This window comes from Pogona vitticeps, chromosome 4, assembly GCF_051106095.1.
Source record: "Pogona vitticeps strain Pit_001003342236 chromosome 4, PviZW2.1, whole genome shotgun sequence".
NCBI classification, from domain to species: domain Eukaryota; kingdom Metazoa; phylum Chordata; class Lepidosauria; order Squamata; family Agamidae; genus Pogona; species Pogona vitticeps.
Window position 1 is genome coordinate 51,453,358 of NC_135786.1, and position 18,593 is coordinate 51,471,950.

Here is an 18,593-nt window from a genome sequence, read left to right on the forward strand (position 1 = left end):
TCCAAATCTTTTGACCAAGAAGAATGGACTGCACTATGTGCAACTCATGAGGATGTGATTTTCAATTATTACAACATACTTTAACCACAGACTTACAGGAAATGCTGTTTTGACACCTCTTTTGTTTCTTTAGGGGTGGGACTGTGTATAAATGAACCAGACAAAGTGAGTTGGACATATTCTAGGCAAAGGTTTGTCTTGTCAAGAATAAGAGGGCTCTACAGCACCTGCACTCAATATGGCCCAGTCATTCATTTGGGCAGGTAAGGTTGGATTTACTACCATGTATTAGATTTTGATTAATTCCTTTGCTAAATAGTATTTAAATGTGCTAGTGTACTCTTTACTTTTCTTGTTTGCATGTAGCAAGAAGAGATCCAGTTTCATCAGCAATACAAACCAAATTTTTAAGAAAATTGTGTTGTCAAGTCTGCTTAGTCTGAACACATTTGGAGTATTAGACAAGTGTTTCTGCAAGACGCTAGAGCAGAAACTGTTCTGGCAGCCTGGTTGCTAATTTGTATGCCTCATAATGCCCCAAATCATGTGTGGTTACAGGGCATTGTGAGAGGGGGGAAATTATGATCTATCACTTATGAATAATGGCGAATATTTGAAGAAAATTCTGTAAAGTGACCTTCTTCTACCAGGATAGTGAAAGTAAAAAAAAAAAAGACTTTTGAAAAATTGTGGGCTTAGCTCTAGAATTTCAATTGTTCTGTTTTGGGATTCAGGGGGAAAACATTTACTGTACCTGTTGGTATTCCCCATTTCATGCATCTATTAAAGGTGGAAGCTATGCCCTCCTTTATCTATGGATCACACTGGAAAAGAAAAAGATGTTCTTTAAGTTCTCTTGGTGACCTAGCAAGGAACTGTGGCAAATAATGAAAAGGGAATCAATTTCCTTCATTTCACCATTATAACTTCTGAATCCTAGAGCAGAACTTTAAAACATTACGTTTTTGGACCATGAATCCTATAATCTCCCAGCCAGTATGGTTGGCTCCTAGTTATGCTGGCTGGAGGACTCTAGAAGCTTAGTCAAAAAAAAAAAGCTTTTCTGTCCTCTGGATCAAAACTTGCTCCTTCAGAAACCATCGTGACCTTTTATAACAGCTGCCTATGTTTCAATCTTTGTATGTCACTATGGGCACCCCCTCTACTCATGCCAAAGGCTGCCTTTGTTCATACCTCCAAGCACCAAGTTGTTTTGACTCCTGCTGGTGTTTATGAGCTCCTTTTGAACATCAGCTCTAAACAATACATTTTTATGATGGCTTATGACAGTTATAGCTTAAACAAATGCTACCTACTACCTAGAACTTTCCCTGTGCATGCACACAGCTGCTCCCACAGAGTCCTTCCAAAGCCTTACAGGCACTCAACCAAAATAAGGAAGCCCAAGTAAACCAGCAGTTGTCAATCCAGAAACAACAGCTCCTGAGATTCCCCTTTCTTCCAGAACTAACACCAGCCCAGCAAGGAAAACCAAATCTTAAAAGTTACTAATTCTTGGAAGGTATACAGTAGCAAGTCCGAGTGGGCAGACATTAAATTTATGATCACGCTGTTCTCAACCAACTTTGAGAACACATGAAAGTGGACTATTTTAATTTTTATTGCCAAGAGGAAAAAGAAAATCCAGTTTACAAAAGAGAAATAAGCCTTTTAGCTCAGTAAGCCCATTCCAATAAATATGTGAAGTCCAAATTGCAATGTTTGCAAGTAAAGAACAGGGAGAAAGAACACCATATGGGGAGAAGAAAGCTAGCCAGACTACTCTGCTTACTTAATATAGGCATAGATCTCTGAGCTCATGCAGAGTGCCATCTTCAGCAATGCACTGAAACCTCAAGGTATATGCTCCCAATTTGTTCTAGGGCTTAGCCATTTTTATACATTTTTTTCCAGAACAGCTAAACCCACATATCTCACATTTATTCTGCATTTTCTAATATTTTACAATGGGTTAAGTACCCTTGCTGGACTATTTTATAACTTTTTCAAAATCTGAGTACATGACTGGACCTATGATAACACAACATATTTAATGTTCAAATTGCTAATTAATCTTGTGCTTGCTTGAAAATGACATTTTAATTATTAGGATATTGTCTTGTGTTTATGTTTTATTCTATAAAACACTGACTTCAGGTAAGAAAAGTAGTCAAGATATTGAGAATGCTATTCAAGATTGACACTATTGAAGCATCAATTGATTGGAAGGATTACATATCCAGCTAACTTCTCTTTTCATTTCGGTTTAGGCTTGGCCATCTTGCTGTTTCTTCATAGCAGTAAGTAAAGTAACATTCCACAGATTCTCATGTCCATTCCAAAAGCAAAGATAAAAAGCCAGACTAAAAATCAAACTAGATAGCAATACCCTTGTGTTTAATCTGTTTTTCCCCACAAAATCAGATTTCCCCCATCTAGACACACTATCTGCAGCAGCAAACTAACCATTGAAACCTATATTTACCTTCCCAGTGATGAATTACAAGATAAATTGCACTAAATGCAGTATACCAAGAAAATGAGGCACTCTGAGAAAAAGAAGTTCCTCACCACTAGAATGAGCAGCTCTTCTAGTGATGTGCTAAATGTCTAGTTCAACCCTCAGGCTTCAGTTTGTAAGACACTAATACAGGGACGTGGTGGCGCTGCGGGCTAAACCGCAGAAGCCTGTGCTGCAGAGTCAGAAGACCAAGCAGTCGTAAGATCAAATCCACGTGATGGAGTGAGCGCCCGTCGCTTGTCCCAGCTCCCGCCAACCTAGCAGTTCGAAAGCGTGCAAATGCAAGTAGATAAATAGGGACCACCTTGGTGGGAAGGTAACAGCGTTCCGTGTCTAAGTCGCACTGGCCATGTGACCATGGAAGATTGTCTTCAGACAAAATGCTGGCTCTATGGCTTGGAAACAGGGATGAGCACCGCCCCCTAGAGTCAAACACGACTGGACAAAAATTGTCAAGTGGAACCTTTATTTTTACCTTTAATACATTTTCTACTTTAGAAAAGTATATACAAGTAAAAGCATCAGGAGCTGCAATGTTTGGGCCACTTCTAGAATTCCAGGATTCTGGCAGTGCCCGTAACTGATCCTTTCCTGAGGTTTCATTTAAAAAACTTATTCTGGATTTGGGAGCATTCTGAGAAATGGAAAGGATAGCTAGACTCATTTTAATTTCTCAGAATACTCCCAGACCAAAGTTGCTGTAGTACATTAAGGAAAAACTATAGGATAAGCCAGACCCAGCTGCCCATGGTCCTCTGATCACTACCTCCACATCAAGGTGCACATGTCAGGATCTGCTGGCCGAGGATGAGATATTCAGAAGGCGCTTTGCCTCAAATCTAGAGTCAGCCCTGGAGTTGGGGCAGCAATGACTCTACTTAAACACATAAACAGTGACAAAAGAGAAAACTTCAAATTCATTTCAGTTTCTGGTCACCCCTTGATCAGGTGCAAGAAGCCAAAACTGATGAGACTCAAGGGGGCTAGTGTCACAAGATCAGTGATGGTGTGAAGAATCTTTTACATGCAGCCTTCTTCTCATTTCTACAGGTTCTTCTTTCAAACTGGTCTGCTATTTCACCAACTGGGCTCAGTACAGGCCAGAGAAGGGACGGTTCCTCCCTGAGAACATTGACCCCAAATTGTGCACTCATCTCATTTATGCATTCGCGGGAATGGATCAGAATAGGATAACCATGATAGAGTGGAATGATGAGAAACTCTACAAGGATTTCAATAATCTCAAACAAAAGTATGGCATATTCTGATATGAAAAGAAGACTTTCTAGAAATGTCTAGAACCCGAGTTTGCACACTGCACTATTGCTCTGGTTTTCCAATAGTAGGCATATGGACATCAGAACAGTGTTTAGTTAATGGGTTCTGAAGGACAGTTATGCCAGTTTGATACAACTTTAATTGTAATGGCTGTATTCTACAGCATCCTGTGTTCTAAAGTTTGATGAGATAATTAGAATTCTTTGTTAGAGGGTCTAATGCCTGTTACAGAGAATTCAAAGCACCAAACTATAAATCCCAGGATTCCGTAGGGTGAAACCACAGTACTTAAAGTAGTATCAAGATGATATTGTAATGTGGTGTAGATGTAGGTGGACTTGTGGGTCATCCAACTCCCAAATGTAATGCATTTTATTCAATATATTAGCATTGGAGCTATCCCTTCTGCTAATCAAAGTGAGGTGATTGCTTCAAGCAACTTACGTTGGTTGTCATGGAGTGTTGGGAAAGATTCTTTCATTAATTGATTCACACACTCATTGTATTTTATTTCTTTGGTGAGGGGGTGCTTGAGGGATTTTCTGTCTCCACTGACCTGCTTTCATACTATGTATATTTAAGTTGGAGGTGGTACTATTTGCTGATCCATCCCAGGCAGCAAAATGTCTTGGGCTCCAGATCTTTGTCCCAATCCGGATACAAACTACATGTGCTTGCTTTGGAGCAAAGGGGGGAAACTATTAATATTACATACAGTTTGAGCCTAGACAGTTTCAGTGACAGAGAGTAGCCCCAGATAACCAACAAAAGGGTGTGCTGGAGATATTATAGGCATTCTCGTTCCTGTAAGCAAAAGCTGTTATTTCAGGATAGCAGCTCCTAGGCTAATAAACCCTCATCGATTATATGAAGTGGCCCGTAGTGGGAATTTCTACTCAAAAGCAGCATAGGACATTTCCTTTGATTCAGAATGACTTTATAATTCAAATACATTATCATTACTCAAAGTAATGATTGCACGTGGATCAGCTAAGACCACAAACAAGCAGTTAAAAACGTTAAAATTCCTCCAAGACACCTTCTTGGAGGGAAATGTGAACTGGAAGGGATTGAATCCAGTCCTGCTCTCTGTTCTTTCTGAGCACCTGAGTTGGGAGGGAAGGTGACCTTTAAGCTTTTGGGAAGTATCCCACATGTTGATGGTTTATAATCATTGCAGCAGGCATCCTATCCCAAATCTGGGGATGACGCCCCCCATGTCCCAGTCTGTGATGTCTGTCTCACATACTTTGCTCCAGGTTTTGAAATAAAAAAAGGACAGTGCATGCACAGTCTTTATGGTACACTCTTTCCAATCCAGCTAAAGACAGAAAGCTGCTTGCTGGTAACAATTCTGCATTTGAACCAAGACAAATGAGCATGGCCAATTATGGAAAGACCTATTTGCAAAAAAAAAAGAAAAGAAAAAAAGAAAGAAATTTGTGCTCCAATTCTTTGTGTTTTTTCCTTTCCTGTCTAGGAATCCAGAACTGAAGACGCTTTTAGCTATTGGTGGATGGAACTTTGGGAGTGCAAAGTAAGACATGATTGTGTGGGTAGGGATTACAAATGACAAGCTTTACCATAACATCTCTGACAGTGATTTATGTGAAAATTGGAAAATCCTAGAATTGTAGCCCTCATTAATTGTTAAGCTTCTCATTTTCATTACTACAAACAAATTTTTAAAAATGGCATGACAAAAAAGTTTTTTTTAAAGTATCATTTGAAAAAAAAATCCTAAAGTACTTAAGTACGTTATCAGTTTCCAATTATTCTGTTTTTCCCTTCTGTCCTGAGAACAACAGGTTGAGAGAAATCTTAATACAGAATGGCAATGGCATTGAATTATTGAGAAATATGTACATTATCTCTAATCTTCCTTCTGATTATATATTTCTGATATGAACTTCAAGGATCAAGATACCCACTGATTTTAGTCCTTCAGATTCATCTTACAAATGCATTAAAGTTGGGATGTTTAACTCTGAAAAGAAAGGATATGTTCTGAGAATTTTTGCACACTATGAATTTTCTCCATTCTCCATTCTTCAACCCCACCTCCATCCATTCTTTGGACAAAAATTGATGCTTTGGTATGTTTTTTTGGAAGCAAGGGACACAATGACGGATGGAGCTGCAGTGTTTCTCTAGTGCAGTGAAAAGCCATATGTAACTTCACAGCAACCCGTAGTTCCAGATCTGTTCTATATAAGGTGACCTTGTTGATTAGCACCAGAAACACTGTACACAGTAGGCATTGTTTTTGTGATCTTAAGAGCCCCCTCTCAGTGCCTCTCATATACTTAAGGTATATGCTTATACCACTGAGACACTATGCCATGTACCTTTTTTAAAACTATAGTATTGTCTTAACAGGTACAAGAATCCCATTCACTCTTAAAGTGCTGCACGTGTGTAGAGGTGCAAAATAGGAGAGAATACACACAATTTATAATAGCTCTGTTCTTTCTTAGTGAAATGTATCTGTAAGGGAAAGAAAGAGCAGCACATACAACAATAAAAACATAGGGTCAGATAATTTGTCTTAGATGTTGTTGATAAGGAGCTCGTGCAGGGTTACCTGATTAGACTTGCATGGGAGTAAGTAATTCCAGAAACCTACTCTTTTAATTATTATTTTTATTATAAACTACAACATAAAATACATAAACCAAAATACAAATCAATTGTGTCCAGAAACCTACTCTAAATGTATTAGCTACCAGATAAAAACAAATAAGTAAGATATAAAAAGATGCCATGTTTGCTGAGATTTGATTAATGTACATGTTTCACCTGGTTGTAAAATTTGGATTCCAGTGTTTTATTTATGAAAACATAGTACTGCTTGGAAGTGAGATTGAAATTTAGAACTAGGAAAAATTAGGATGAAAATGGACAGAAAATAGGTTGCATGGAGCAAAGTAACCTTACAGGAGAAACAAACAACACCCAGGGCCGTGTGGCTTTTTTTTTCTTGTGTTAGTTAAAGATTGTGATCATACATTTAAAAAATGTGGTATTGCAACAAAATGTCCAGCAACTATTTTAGGACCAAAGGGGGGCCCTGTAGGCATGGAATTTTACTGCTGGTGGGACCACCATGAAAGAGACGCTGTCTTGGCCCCAAAGTTCTTGTTACCTTTCTGGGTTTGATTACTCACATGTTGCATCCATAATAGGTTCTCTGCCATGGTGGCTACCCCTGCCAATCGCCAGACATTCATTCAGTCCGTGATGCCATTTCTGCGGAACCATGGGTTCAATGGCCTAGACCTAGATTGGGAATATCCTGGAGCCAGAGGCAGCCCTGCAGCAGATAAAGGACACTTTACATCTTTAGTTCAGGTACAAAAATGTGTGAAGATTTTCCTTTCTTTTTCTTTTCTTTTTTTGCCACAAAATAGAAGCCATGAGTTCAGGTTTCTAGCTATGAAGTTTTGTGTCAGTGCCAAACACAGGACAGGACAGGACAGGAGGTGGCAAATGAAAAGAGCTTCCAGACAAATTATTCAGGAGCATTATTTTCTGGGTGAAAGGGTAGAAAGAGGAGGAGCGGGCCTTGAAAAATAGAAAAGGTGTTGGTGGGATTGGTTAAAGTAAAATACGATTGAGAGGCACATACCAAAAGAAACTGAGAAGGCACAGAACGTTACTGTTTTATATTATCACTTCCAGAATCTACTAACCAACATAACCCGTTCCTGTTTAGGTGGTTACACTGACCAAGCTGGCTGAAAGATTATGGGAGTTATAGTCAAAAAAAGTAAGCTTTCTAGAATGGGATAAAGAGGAAAGTGTTCACATGAATTGTGGGACCAGAAGGGCAGTCTTATCATCAGCCATACAGAGAAAATGGCAATGCATTCCCAAGCAGCCAGCCATTTTGAGTTTCTGTGAGAGAAGTTAAGCATATACACAAACCAGTCAATGCTTCACAGTGGACAGTATGCTACTTCTAACAGTTAGAGTTCAAGATTGTTACCCTTATACAGGCTTATGTGAAGCTAAGTCTGACTGAGTAGAGTGGGATTAGTACATATAACTGGCCTTATGCTCTTAGGATCTGTCCTAGCCTCCCTCGCAGAAGTGACACACTCACCATATGCATCTGAACTAGTTGCTATGTTAAGATTTCAGTCTTATGCACACTTTGTTGTTGTTATATATTATCAATACAGTACAAGTTTATTCTACAGCCAAAGGCATGATAAAATACAATATAAGCACAGTATAAATTCACAAAGTAAATTTAAAAAGCTTAAAATTAGTTGAACATCAGGATTCTCTTTTGAGTTTTCTGGGCAGAGTGAAGATATAATATCAAGTCAGAACCAACCTATATTTATTTTATTTATTTATTTATTTAATTTATATGCCGCCCACTCTACCCAAAGGTCTCTATAGCGACCCTAATAAGACTTCCAAGTTAAGTGACATACTTAAGGAGTAGTTTTACCATTTCCGCATCCCCAGTGAGTTTACGTGGCTGAGTGGGAATTTGAACCCAGGCCTCCTGAGACTTAGTCTGTCATTTTATCCACTAAAACACACTGAGTACTCTATGCACACTTACCAGGGAGTAGACCCTGATTAAAATAGTGGATCTTATGTTTTTGTTAAACAACTATAGCAGTGATAGCAAACCTATGGCACGCGTGCCACAGCTGGCACACAGAGCCCTCTTTGTGGGCATGTGAGCCATAAGTCACCAGATCGCTGCTCCCCTCCTCCCCCCTCACAGCCAAACCTGAGAAGGCAGCTGCAGCCGCAGTGCTGGTGCCCCAACAGGAGGCAGGCCAGGATTCTGAGCAGCTGGTGGGGCCTCGAGGCCACCGCCACTTCTGGTTCCGCCCCTGCCCGCCACCCACTGTTGTTGTTTTCTTTCTTTTTTCTTTTTAATTTGGGCACTCGGGCCCAAAAAAGTTCACCATCACTGATCTGTAGAATTGCCTGTAAAGAGGACACTGAGGCCAATTCCTGTGTAGATGTACATGAAAGTTGCATTGGATTTACTGGTTCTTATCCCTCCTACGATTCCAACTGTTTTCAGGGGTTTGTTTAGGAATTGCCTCAAGATACTGTAAGTGGCAATAATCATATATTCATTCAATGAGAAGATAGGGAGATTTTTAGAAAACTGAAGCCATGCTCTGACTCAGTTCCAGAGTGAAGTGGGCAAAGCTTGGAAAATTAGTTCTCATACTAGAAGTCTCAGCCTAGCTAGTCAGCACAGAATATGTGGAATACTTCTTCGGCATTGTTTCAATTTAGTTTCCTAAAAGAAAAGCTAATGTTGTTGCTGATTTTGTTGTTCTGCCCCACTATCTGATTTAGGAACTGGCGAGAGAATTCCAGGCAGAAGCCCAGAGGTCTGGAAAGGAAAGGCTGCTCCTGACAGCTGCTGTGGCAGCTGGGAAGGAAACTGTTGACAATGGCTATGAAGTTGACAAGATTTCACAGTGAGTATCATCAGAGAAATGTGAGCCCAAGGGGAAATACTGTTCCATCAGGACATGAGCCACAACAAGTAAGCACGCTTGCACGTAGACCAATTTAGCTCATTAAATTCACTGGATAATAAACCATACCTCCAGTCCCATAATTACTCACAATGATTCCTCACTTATGATTCCTCTGCAAGAGGTGGAAATAAATATTATGGACTGTTTCTCCTTTCTTTCCATGCAGATCTCTGGACTTTATTAATCTCATGACATACGACTTCCATGGATCTTGGGAAAGAGTCACAGGACATGTCAGTCCTCTGTATCCTGACACAGTATGTATTGTGTCTTCTTAATAGTTCTCTTGCTGTTCCATGTACTCTCATGAACTCCACTGTTCCTGACCAGTAGAGGCTAGTCTGTTAGGTCAAATGGGGCGCCATCTCTTGTCTTATGGCTAGAAAGGCTGGTAGAAATCACATTTCCACCCCACAACTAATAGCAAATCACACATGACAGTGAGTAAACTCACAGAACCAGCAGACGGGACTATGCACAAGAGCTTGCTTTAAGATCCCCTGCTTTTACAACCACTCCAGTATTACCTAATTCTCTTCCTCAAGCATCCAAAATTAAATTTTACAGTCTCTACACTGGCACACTGACATCAAGAAATGCTGCAACCAAGGAAGGCAGAGGTAATGAGTGACAGAGAAGGAGCAAGCAAGACTGCACAGAACAGATGTTCTGTGCAGTTATCCATCTATTCCTATATTTGCTATATTCTTCAGGTTAGCCTGATGTTGAATGTTTATGATTTGTACTCCAGTGTCATTGGAAGAGAAGAGAAAGGGAACAAAACCAGAATACATTAGGGTTTGGCTCAACAGTTCCATAGATGTCTGGTATGCTATTTGGTGTGATTCTTGAATCTGCATAGCATACACATCTCAAGTGACCCCATTTGGTCCACCTTACTTTTAAAAAAGGAAGAAAACAAAGAAAAAAATCTCCTTCCTTGCCCCTTCCTTCTAGAGGAAGTTTCTAATTTCTGAATACCATTAAATGAGCAAGCTTATTGATATTGGGAAGTTAAAACCAGAGGCAAAATGTAAAGTAGTAAGCTCCGCTTTGGTTCAATTGCAATGAGTGCACATGCTGAGGATGAAAAAAAAACAGAGTGATCCTACCTGCACTTTACAAAGAGTAGCCCCTGACAAGGAACCAGAAAAGTGTGGATGGGCTGGTTCACCAGCAAAATGAGTGAACCAGCTTGTCCCAAACAGTGGGACAAATGCCTGTTTAGTCACCTGTAAGTCTCACGTAATGTTGACAAGGGGGATGCATATGACACCTTGAAGACTCTCCTCTAGTGGGTGACTGGGTGAGAAGCTGGCTTTATTCTGTCCATGTCTTACCTACTTGAGAAAGATGAAGGAAGCATCAAAGACTGAGGCACTGACTCAGTCAACCCTCTTTGTCAGAGACTCACTGGGATCAGGTGTTGTTCTCCTTACATTGTTCCTTTTCACAATATCCCTTAAAACTGATGTTCAGTTCAATGCCAGTCTCCCAATTGTTCCCCTCCTCTGACATAATGGGGCTTCAGGGAGAGTTGAAGGGGCAGGGCCTCAAAGAAGGCCTTCTTGGGCTAGATGGGTGGGGGTTCTAGACTGGTTTTTATAATTCAATGTGAAAGGACTGCAGTGACCAAGGAAAATCAACACTCCCTACCTGCCCCCCCCATAGAAACACTCTCCTCTTCTAGAATTTTGGCACTTTTGGATGGTATAATACATGGCTGCTGGAGATCATTGATAGAAACTTTGCACTGTAAAAGATGGAGGTATACAGAGAAAATGCTCTGGATAACAACACTAAATAATGCTGATAGAAATCATGCTTTCTCTCTTATTTACTCTATCCAGGATAATGCTGTGAAATACTGGATAAGCAAAGGGGCACCCGCAGGCAAGATTGTCATGGGAATTCCTGCCTATGGAAAAACCTTCACCCTTTCTTCCTCACAAACTGGAGTCAATGCTCCAGCATCAGGAGCTGGGACAGCTGGAACTTACACAAGAGAGGCTGGATTATTGTCTTATTATGAGGTAGGCAAGATTTCCTTCCCTCCCTTCCTCCCTCATCCATCTATTCCTTCATCCTTCTGTCTTTATATCCAGTTATGCTCACCCCACTTCTTCAAGCAGTTAGAAATTCCAGAGCAGTAGTACTTCTCAAAGTTGTTTCCTTTAGCAGAGGGCCACCGGAGACCTATTGGTGTTTCTAGACTTTGCATTTATTTGCAAGTAAACTGGAGGCACAGTTTTTAAAAAAAACCAAGAGATATCATGAAGTTTACTGCTCCCACAACAGATCTGGAGAGAGAGGGTCACCCTGATCCTGTTAGCTTACAAAACTCCCATTTCTATAAGCTCAGTTCCGCATATCTTTCAAAAGGCTGCAGCCAGTTGTTTTATTTATTTATTTTGGAAGACTTCCACGTAGTCCTAAATTGCATCACTCTTATTTGGAGAAGAAGCTATTCCTGTATTGCCTTTTCTGATTGTTTTTTCCTATTCACAACATCCCAGAATCATCCTTTGCAAAGGACAAATGCCTAACAGTTATCTCTCATCAAGCCTCATATAGTGTGGTGCGGTGCACATAGAGCACACAAGCTCTGCATGCTTACAGGGCTCTCTCTTGGTGGTGGGAGTGGGAGGAGGTGCATTTCCAGCACCTTTCTTGGGGATCTGGAGACTGGTGGGGCTTTACCATAAGAGGAAGTGGTAAAGGGCTGTTACATTTTAACAGTTTAATAATAGTGCTAAAGCCACAGTGAGCAGACCAACAACATTCCTATTTTGCACTAAATGGCCCAGTGGGGATGGTGCTATGTACAAAGCAGTGGCAAAGAATGTTTAATTAAAGACAAAAAAGTGGGAACATTCTTCTGCTACCTTCTGTTACGATGTGTCCTTTGGTGTAGGCGAGGTTGGACCTTCACTCAAAGCACTTTCCTTTTCTGATCCCCTTTTGTGCTTTAGGGATGTAGCTGTCCTCTTGGGGAGAAAGGTGAAGTACAATTTTTTTAAGAAAATGAATGAATTTTACCCTGTTTCCCTGAAAATAAGCCCTGGTATGATTTTTCAAGATGCTCGTAATATAAGCCCTACCCCCAAAATAACCCCCAGTTAAGTGAAACCCTGCCCTCCACCATTGGGCAGCACTGGGCAGCAACTGGAAGATGACATACTGTATTTGAATAAATGTAGATTGTTGCACACACACAAAAACAAAACATCCCCTGAAAATAAGTCCTAATGCATTTTTGGAGCAAAAATTAATATAAGACCCTGTTTTATTTTTGGGGAAACACAGTACAAGACAATAGATTTTGGTTGTCTTGACTTGACCACATATCTTAATTAGGAAATTTCAAAAATGACTGACCAAGAGCCTTTATCTCCAAGCAAGGCAGACAGGTTTCTCTTTGGGGTTTCCATAACTTTCACAAACCATCTTTGCACAAAATGTTTGTTCTTTCCCATTGAGAAGCAAAAGATATGCACAGACAGTAAGATCAAGACAATGGCTGATTGTTCAAAGACACAGAAATGCCTCACCCCATACTTCTAACATTCATAGCCAATTTAACAAAGCAGCACCATTGCCATTTTGCGCATTATTTATATTAAACTGTTTTTCAGAATTGTTTAATTCCTTTAAAAAATCTTACTCATCTTTTCTTGTCAAGAGTATGAAAAATCTTACCCTTTTTAAGGAGCAAAAAGAATGCTTTTGCAGTTCTTTCTCCTTGCTTGCAAGAATTGTTGTTGTTGTTATATGGTACTACGTATATGCCAAAATGCACATCAATGAAAGCAAAAATGTGCAAACATGCAACACATTTAATCTCAACCTTAATAATAATCAATGAATTTTGAAAAGCCAGCTAAAAAGTTTAAATAAAGTACACCAGTCTCTGACTTCTCCCAACACTCAATGCCTATGGCTCCAAGTTAAAGGGGACACTGAGGGTTCACATTCCTGTTATGTATCTCCACCTACCAATGTGATTAGAAAAGTCTCTATTGAATACTAGAGACACATTATCTGAACATTCTGGGATATTAATATTTCTTGGCCAAATACAAGACTCAAGCCAAGTGTTCTCTTCAAGTGACTCGCAACACTAGTTCAATTCATCAGTATCTGAGAGTAAATACATTATAATATTTTGGCAAGTCAAAATGACTATTCAAAGGTCACTAAATACTGGCAGTATGTTTCCCAGTCAAGCTACTAATCCTTGCTTAGTAGTTTAAACATTTCTTCTTGCATTTAATGGTGAAGAAAGGCCAGAAGGCCCTATTATTGCCACCTGTGGACAACTGTGCTTGTCACATCTTGCAACCCATTCTAATTTCTAAATTTGCACAACATTGAAATAGTTAAACCACCTCTGTCTCTCAACTCAAACCTTTTGTAATAAGTCTGTACCTCAACTGGTTTTGTTTCAGGTCTGTATCTTTAAACAAGGGGCCACCACAAAAGTAATTGAAGAACAGAAGGTTCCCTATTCCTTCAAAGGAAACCAGTGGGTTGGTTATGATGATGTGGACAGCATTAAAAAGAAGGTAAGATAAATATCATACATATTTGCTTAATGTTCATTTATTGTTGAGAAGAATTTAGTGGAGCTTAGTCAGTGTTTTGCTTAGAAATGACTAGAAATGGTAATAGCAAGATAGGCCAATTACTTGCCACTTTTTTATACTAAAATTTCCTGGACAGAAGAAAGTTTTCTGCAGGAACTGCAGTAGTTTTTAAGAGAGTGCTGGTGGGTGTAAGACAGAGAGACAGTGAGACAGACAGAGAGAGAGAGAGAGAGAGAGAGTATCTGTGCACACATGTATGTGTGAAAGAGTGTACACATGGACCAAAACACACATGCCAAGTGTTGGCTGTGTAAACTGCCATGCACTACAAACTATGTTTCTTTTGGACTTGACTGTAGGAAAGCAAATAATATGAGATCAGTAGGAATCTGCAGACCTTTGGGTTTTATCAACACAGAATACTGAATTTACAAATATAAATTATTTTATTTCTACAGAACACTATAAATATTCTTTGGAACAAATTCTGTACAGACACAAAATATTGTATTTACAAACACAAATTACAAATACAGATTCCAAAAATACCAAATACTGCATTTTACAATTGTAGTTTTTGCCAAGCTGCCCTAAACACACAGGGTGGTATAAATGTTTATTATAAAGAAAATGTTACTTCTCCAACTGGTGGAATAAACGTTTATTCATAATAAACATTTTAGTTGCCACTTTTGTTGCAGATGTAACTAAATTATCTCTTGTGGAGAGGCTCAAGATGTTGTACATAAACACAGAGCTAGATACTTATCAATAATTTGTCAGAAACAGATTCTTGTTTTTTATATATGGCACCTGAGGGGGCACTTCATTGTGTCATTTTGAGGTGGACATTACCCCTGCTCTGGTCACAAGCCACTTATGGCAGGTTGATAAAACTTTATGCAGGTTGATAAAACTGTGGATCCAGTCTGGAACTATGTTTGTTGCACCATTGTAAGCCTTTGAATTCCTGATTACTGTTTCCTCCAGGTTGCATATTTGAAGCAAAACCATCTGGGAGGTGGCATGGTTTGGGCCATGGATCTTGATGACTTCAATGGTTCCTTCTGCAATCAAGGCACATACCCACTTCTTCAGACTCTGAAGAGAGAGCTGGGCTCTTCAGGTTAATCTGCTCTTATTATGGTTGTTTTCTTTGAAGACATCATTCATTCATAAGGCCTGTGCAGAACTGAATGTTTACCCAGCCCTCTCATACGCCAATAGAATTTGCTTTATAATGCTGTGTCGCAATGGATAGTTCCCTCTTTGATGTAAACACAAAATAAAACTAGGCATCTGTGAAAAGTAAAGTGCATTACTTGAAGCAATCTCCTAGTCTCTATTTGTACTTCTTGCTGTGATTAATTTGGACTTGTCCAGATGAGCGAAAGTACTGCAGCAAATGAGCATGGATCGGCATGGTTCATCTTAAGGGGGACCAGGGTTTACCATCAGTAGCACCTGCACTGCCAGCTCCTTGAAAAGCACCTCTCAGCTAGCATGGTTTTATTTTTATTGTTCTTTTCAAACCAGAATAATGAGAAGTACAGATTCTGGCAGTGAAAATATTTTTCCTCAGAAATTAGAATATCTGAGATACCATAAATGGCTTGTTGTTAGAGACATGATGTTACAAAAACACATAACAAAGAATGGAGTTGTAAAGAAGCAAAATTTGCACATAACAGGCAGCTGTGTCTAAAGCTTATTTGCAAAAAATTTCTGAAGGAAAGTTTGGGTTTATAAGATTCCACCTCCCCAAAAAAGATTGCCTGCTGGGTTTGGATTTCACCAAGCTTTCTCCCGTGTTTATTAAGATGTTCAATGCAATGGTTTGCTCAGTCTCTTAGTGCTTCAGGACTAATTTCTTTCTGGCCGTAAGGGAACATACTGGCTACATTCTTCATGACAGAAATCTCAATCAAGCTAGGATCACATAGTGATCATGCTGAGATACTGACACTAGGCACCTGTCAAATACAGATAGGATTTGCTGGTACTGGCAGCAAACAAAGACCATGCAGACTGAAGAAAATACTTCCTGAATAAGTAAACTCCTACTAGGATAACATCACCACCATCAGTTCTTTTACGCCTACTTCCACAGCAGTTCAGTCACAAAACAATGGCACATTGAAGGTGCTCCTCCATTTAGTTTGATCCTACTGCCAGTTTGTTGATCTTTATGATTTTCAAATTATGGGGTGCATTTCATCTTTATATATGAAGCCATATTTTAAGGCAGCTATCAAATCTATCATTTCCTCACCAACACCACCAGAAAGACATGAGACACAGTAACTGGGCTAAACTAGAGATCCCACTTTTGTAACATCACATATTTCATTTGCTACTTAGTGACTTCTAAAAGCTAATTTCTTATGAGAACATGAGTAAATTTGCTATCAAAATGAGAGTTAGGAACATGTTGTCCCACTGCTTGTCTTGTACAGTTAATGAAGAAAAAGTAGGAGAGAAGGGATCTTATAGAGAGACAGACAGAAAGAGAGAGAGAGACAGACAGACAGACACAGAGAGACACAGACAGACAGACAGACAGACAGACAGACAGACAGACACACACACACACACACACACACACACACAGGCCACTTCTGAACATCAAATTCTCCCAGCCTCTTTTCTATTGATACAAAGGAAATATGATGTGGGTATGTAATTCTAAAGCCCAGGTACGTTTTAATAAAATTTCAGGAGAGTTGTGTATGTGACAATTATACACCATATCCTCAGCTGAACCTACATTACAGATTTAAATATCCAGTTCTTGTTATATGCCATTATGTTGTTGTGATTCTTAATGGATCTAATTGGCTTTTCTGGGTTATGTGGGTTGTTCGAAGGGTAGTTTCACCAGTGAGTTTCCATGGCCGAGCAGAGATTTGGTCTCCTGAGTCCTATTCTAGTCTGACACCATATATTACACCACACTAACTCTCATGTTTCCAATAACATTCTAAAAGTCAACATACAAATAACTCTGCATCTGGCATGGTTATGCAGAAGACAGTGCATGTGTCACTAGAGGCTACAAGTCACAAAAAAAACCCACCTCCAGATATTTAGAATTTTTTAAATAGTATAGTTTGAATTATTGCCTAATATGGTCATGTAAGGGCAATTGCACAAGCTTACCTACCTCATCAGCAGACCATCAGTCTCACATATATACTAATTCATTGATACAGTAAACAATGGTACAGCCAGTCACCTGCCTGGCTTTGTGACAGATGGCAAGCAGGAGGGATAAAACTGCTTGCAAGATTGCTCATATGTGCATGGTTTTCTACAATAGGATTTTGGCCTTAATGCTATTCTTCCTGCAGGTCTGACTCCAAACCCGAAGCCTCCAGCTCCAAATGAACCATCAAGACCAGATCCACCACAACCTGCTCCACCTGTAAGGAACGACTTTTGTTTCGACAAGGTTGACGGAATCCACGCTGACTTAGAAGATAACACGAAGTTCTATATGTGCTCCCACAAGAATGCATTCAGTATGTCTTGCCCGGCAGGACTAATCTTTGATAAATGGTGTAGTTGCTGCAATTATCCCCAGTGAATTATTCTCATTCAGGATATAACTCCAAATATGGATGCATTCCATTTTAATGAGTGCTAATTAACATTTTCATGTTTCGCTATATAAAACTCAGTATCTTCAAGTGCTGACATATTTCTGCAATTTTTAGCATATAAGATGAAACTGTCAAATGATATTTTTCAACAAAGAGCAAGGTGACAACAAAGATATTAGCAACTTGAGCAAAATTACACCACTTATTCTAGAACAATATGCATTGCCATGTATTCTCTATTCTTGTCTATTATTTTCTTTTATTGAAATTGTTCAGCTGTAACTCATTTGAAATCCCAGTAGTTATTAAACACCTTTTGTTCTCTCCAGATAGCAGGCCACAGGGCTTGTGAATTAACTGAAACAATAGATATAAAATGGTTTATACAAAAATATGTGTTTTAAAATTTTATCTCCCTGTATGGTTTAATCAGATTCCATTGTGTTTTGAGAAAACAAATTGAACCTGGAAACCAGAAGACCGATATTTCCTGTAAGCTTAAGTTTTTGTGGTATCTTAAGGTGCTTACTGAAACATTATTCCTATGTTATGGGATTACTAAATACATCACATCTCTTAACACTAGATGGTGCTGTACACTTCTCTTAGTAATACTATTTTATTTGCATCAGATGATTATTCCTCTGAGTAGCTAAGTTTTCAAAATGTGTGTTGATTTGTAATTCATAGTGATTTCATACTTGTATTCACTTCCTTTAAGCCAGTCTTCTTGTGACACAGAAGGCTTTCGCAGTTAGCATCTCAATCGTTGCTTGTGTAAGCTGTTACGTGGATATGGATGTGAGTGGGTTGTTAATTTAATTGTAACAATGCACAGGTCATCTTTGCAATTGAATTCCCCACCTGTACATTCTTGCAGGGAAATAAATCCATAATATGTTTTTTAAAAATATATCAAGAGATTAATCATAGTTCTCCATTGTTTTGTGTAATTTTGCCACAGTATTTTGTGCTATGAAGTCACTTTGCAACCCTATGAATTAATAACCTTGCAAAAGTCCTAGACTTGCTCAGGTGTTGCAAATCAGCCGCCCTCCCACAAGATAGGCAATTTTGC

The 18,593-nt window shown here is 39.3% G+C and overlaps 1 protein-coding gene across 1 annotated transcript; it reads left to right on the plus strand.

Annotated features, from left to right (window-relative positions):
• Positions 1-133: 133 nt before the first annotated feature.
• LOC110079691 (chitotriosidase-1) lies at positions 134-17,907 on the plus strand. Its single transcript, XM_020794956.3, has 11 exons — positions 134-263; positions 2,271-2,300; positions 3,572-3,773; positions 5,280-5,336; positions 6,985-7,150; positions 9,140-9,264; positions 9,494-9,584; positions 11,178-11,360; positions 13,776-13,892; positions 14,904-15,039; positions 17,264-17,907. Exons 1-11 carry the CDS (start codon positions 239-241, stop codon positions 17,497-17,499), a joined length of 1,368 nt encoding a protein of 455 aa, XP_020650615.3. The 5' UTR covers positions 134-238; the 3' UTR covers positions 17,500-17,907.
• The last annotated feature ends 686 nt before the right edge of the window (positions 17,908-18,593 follow it).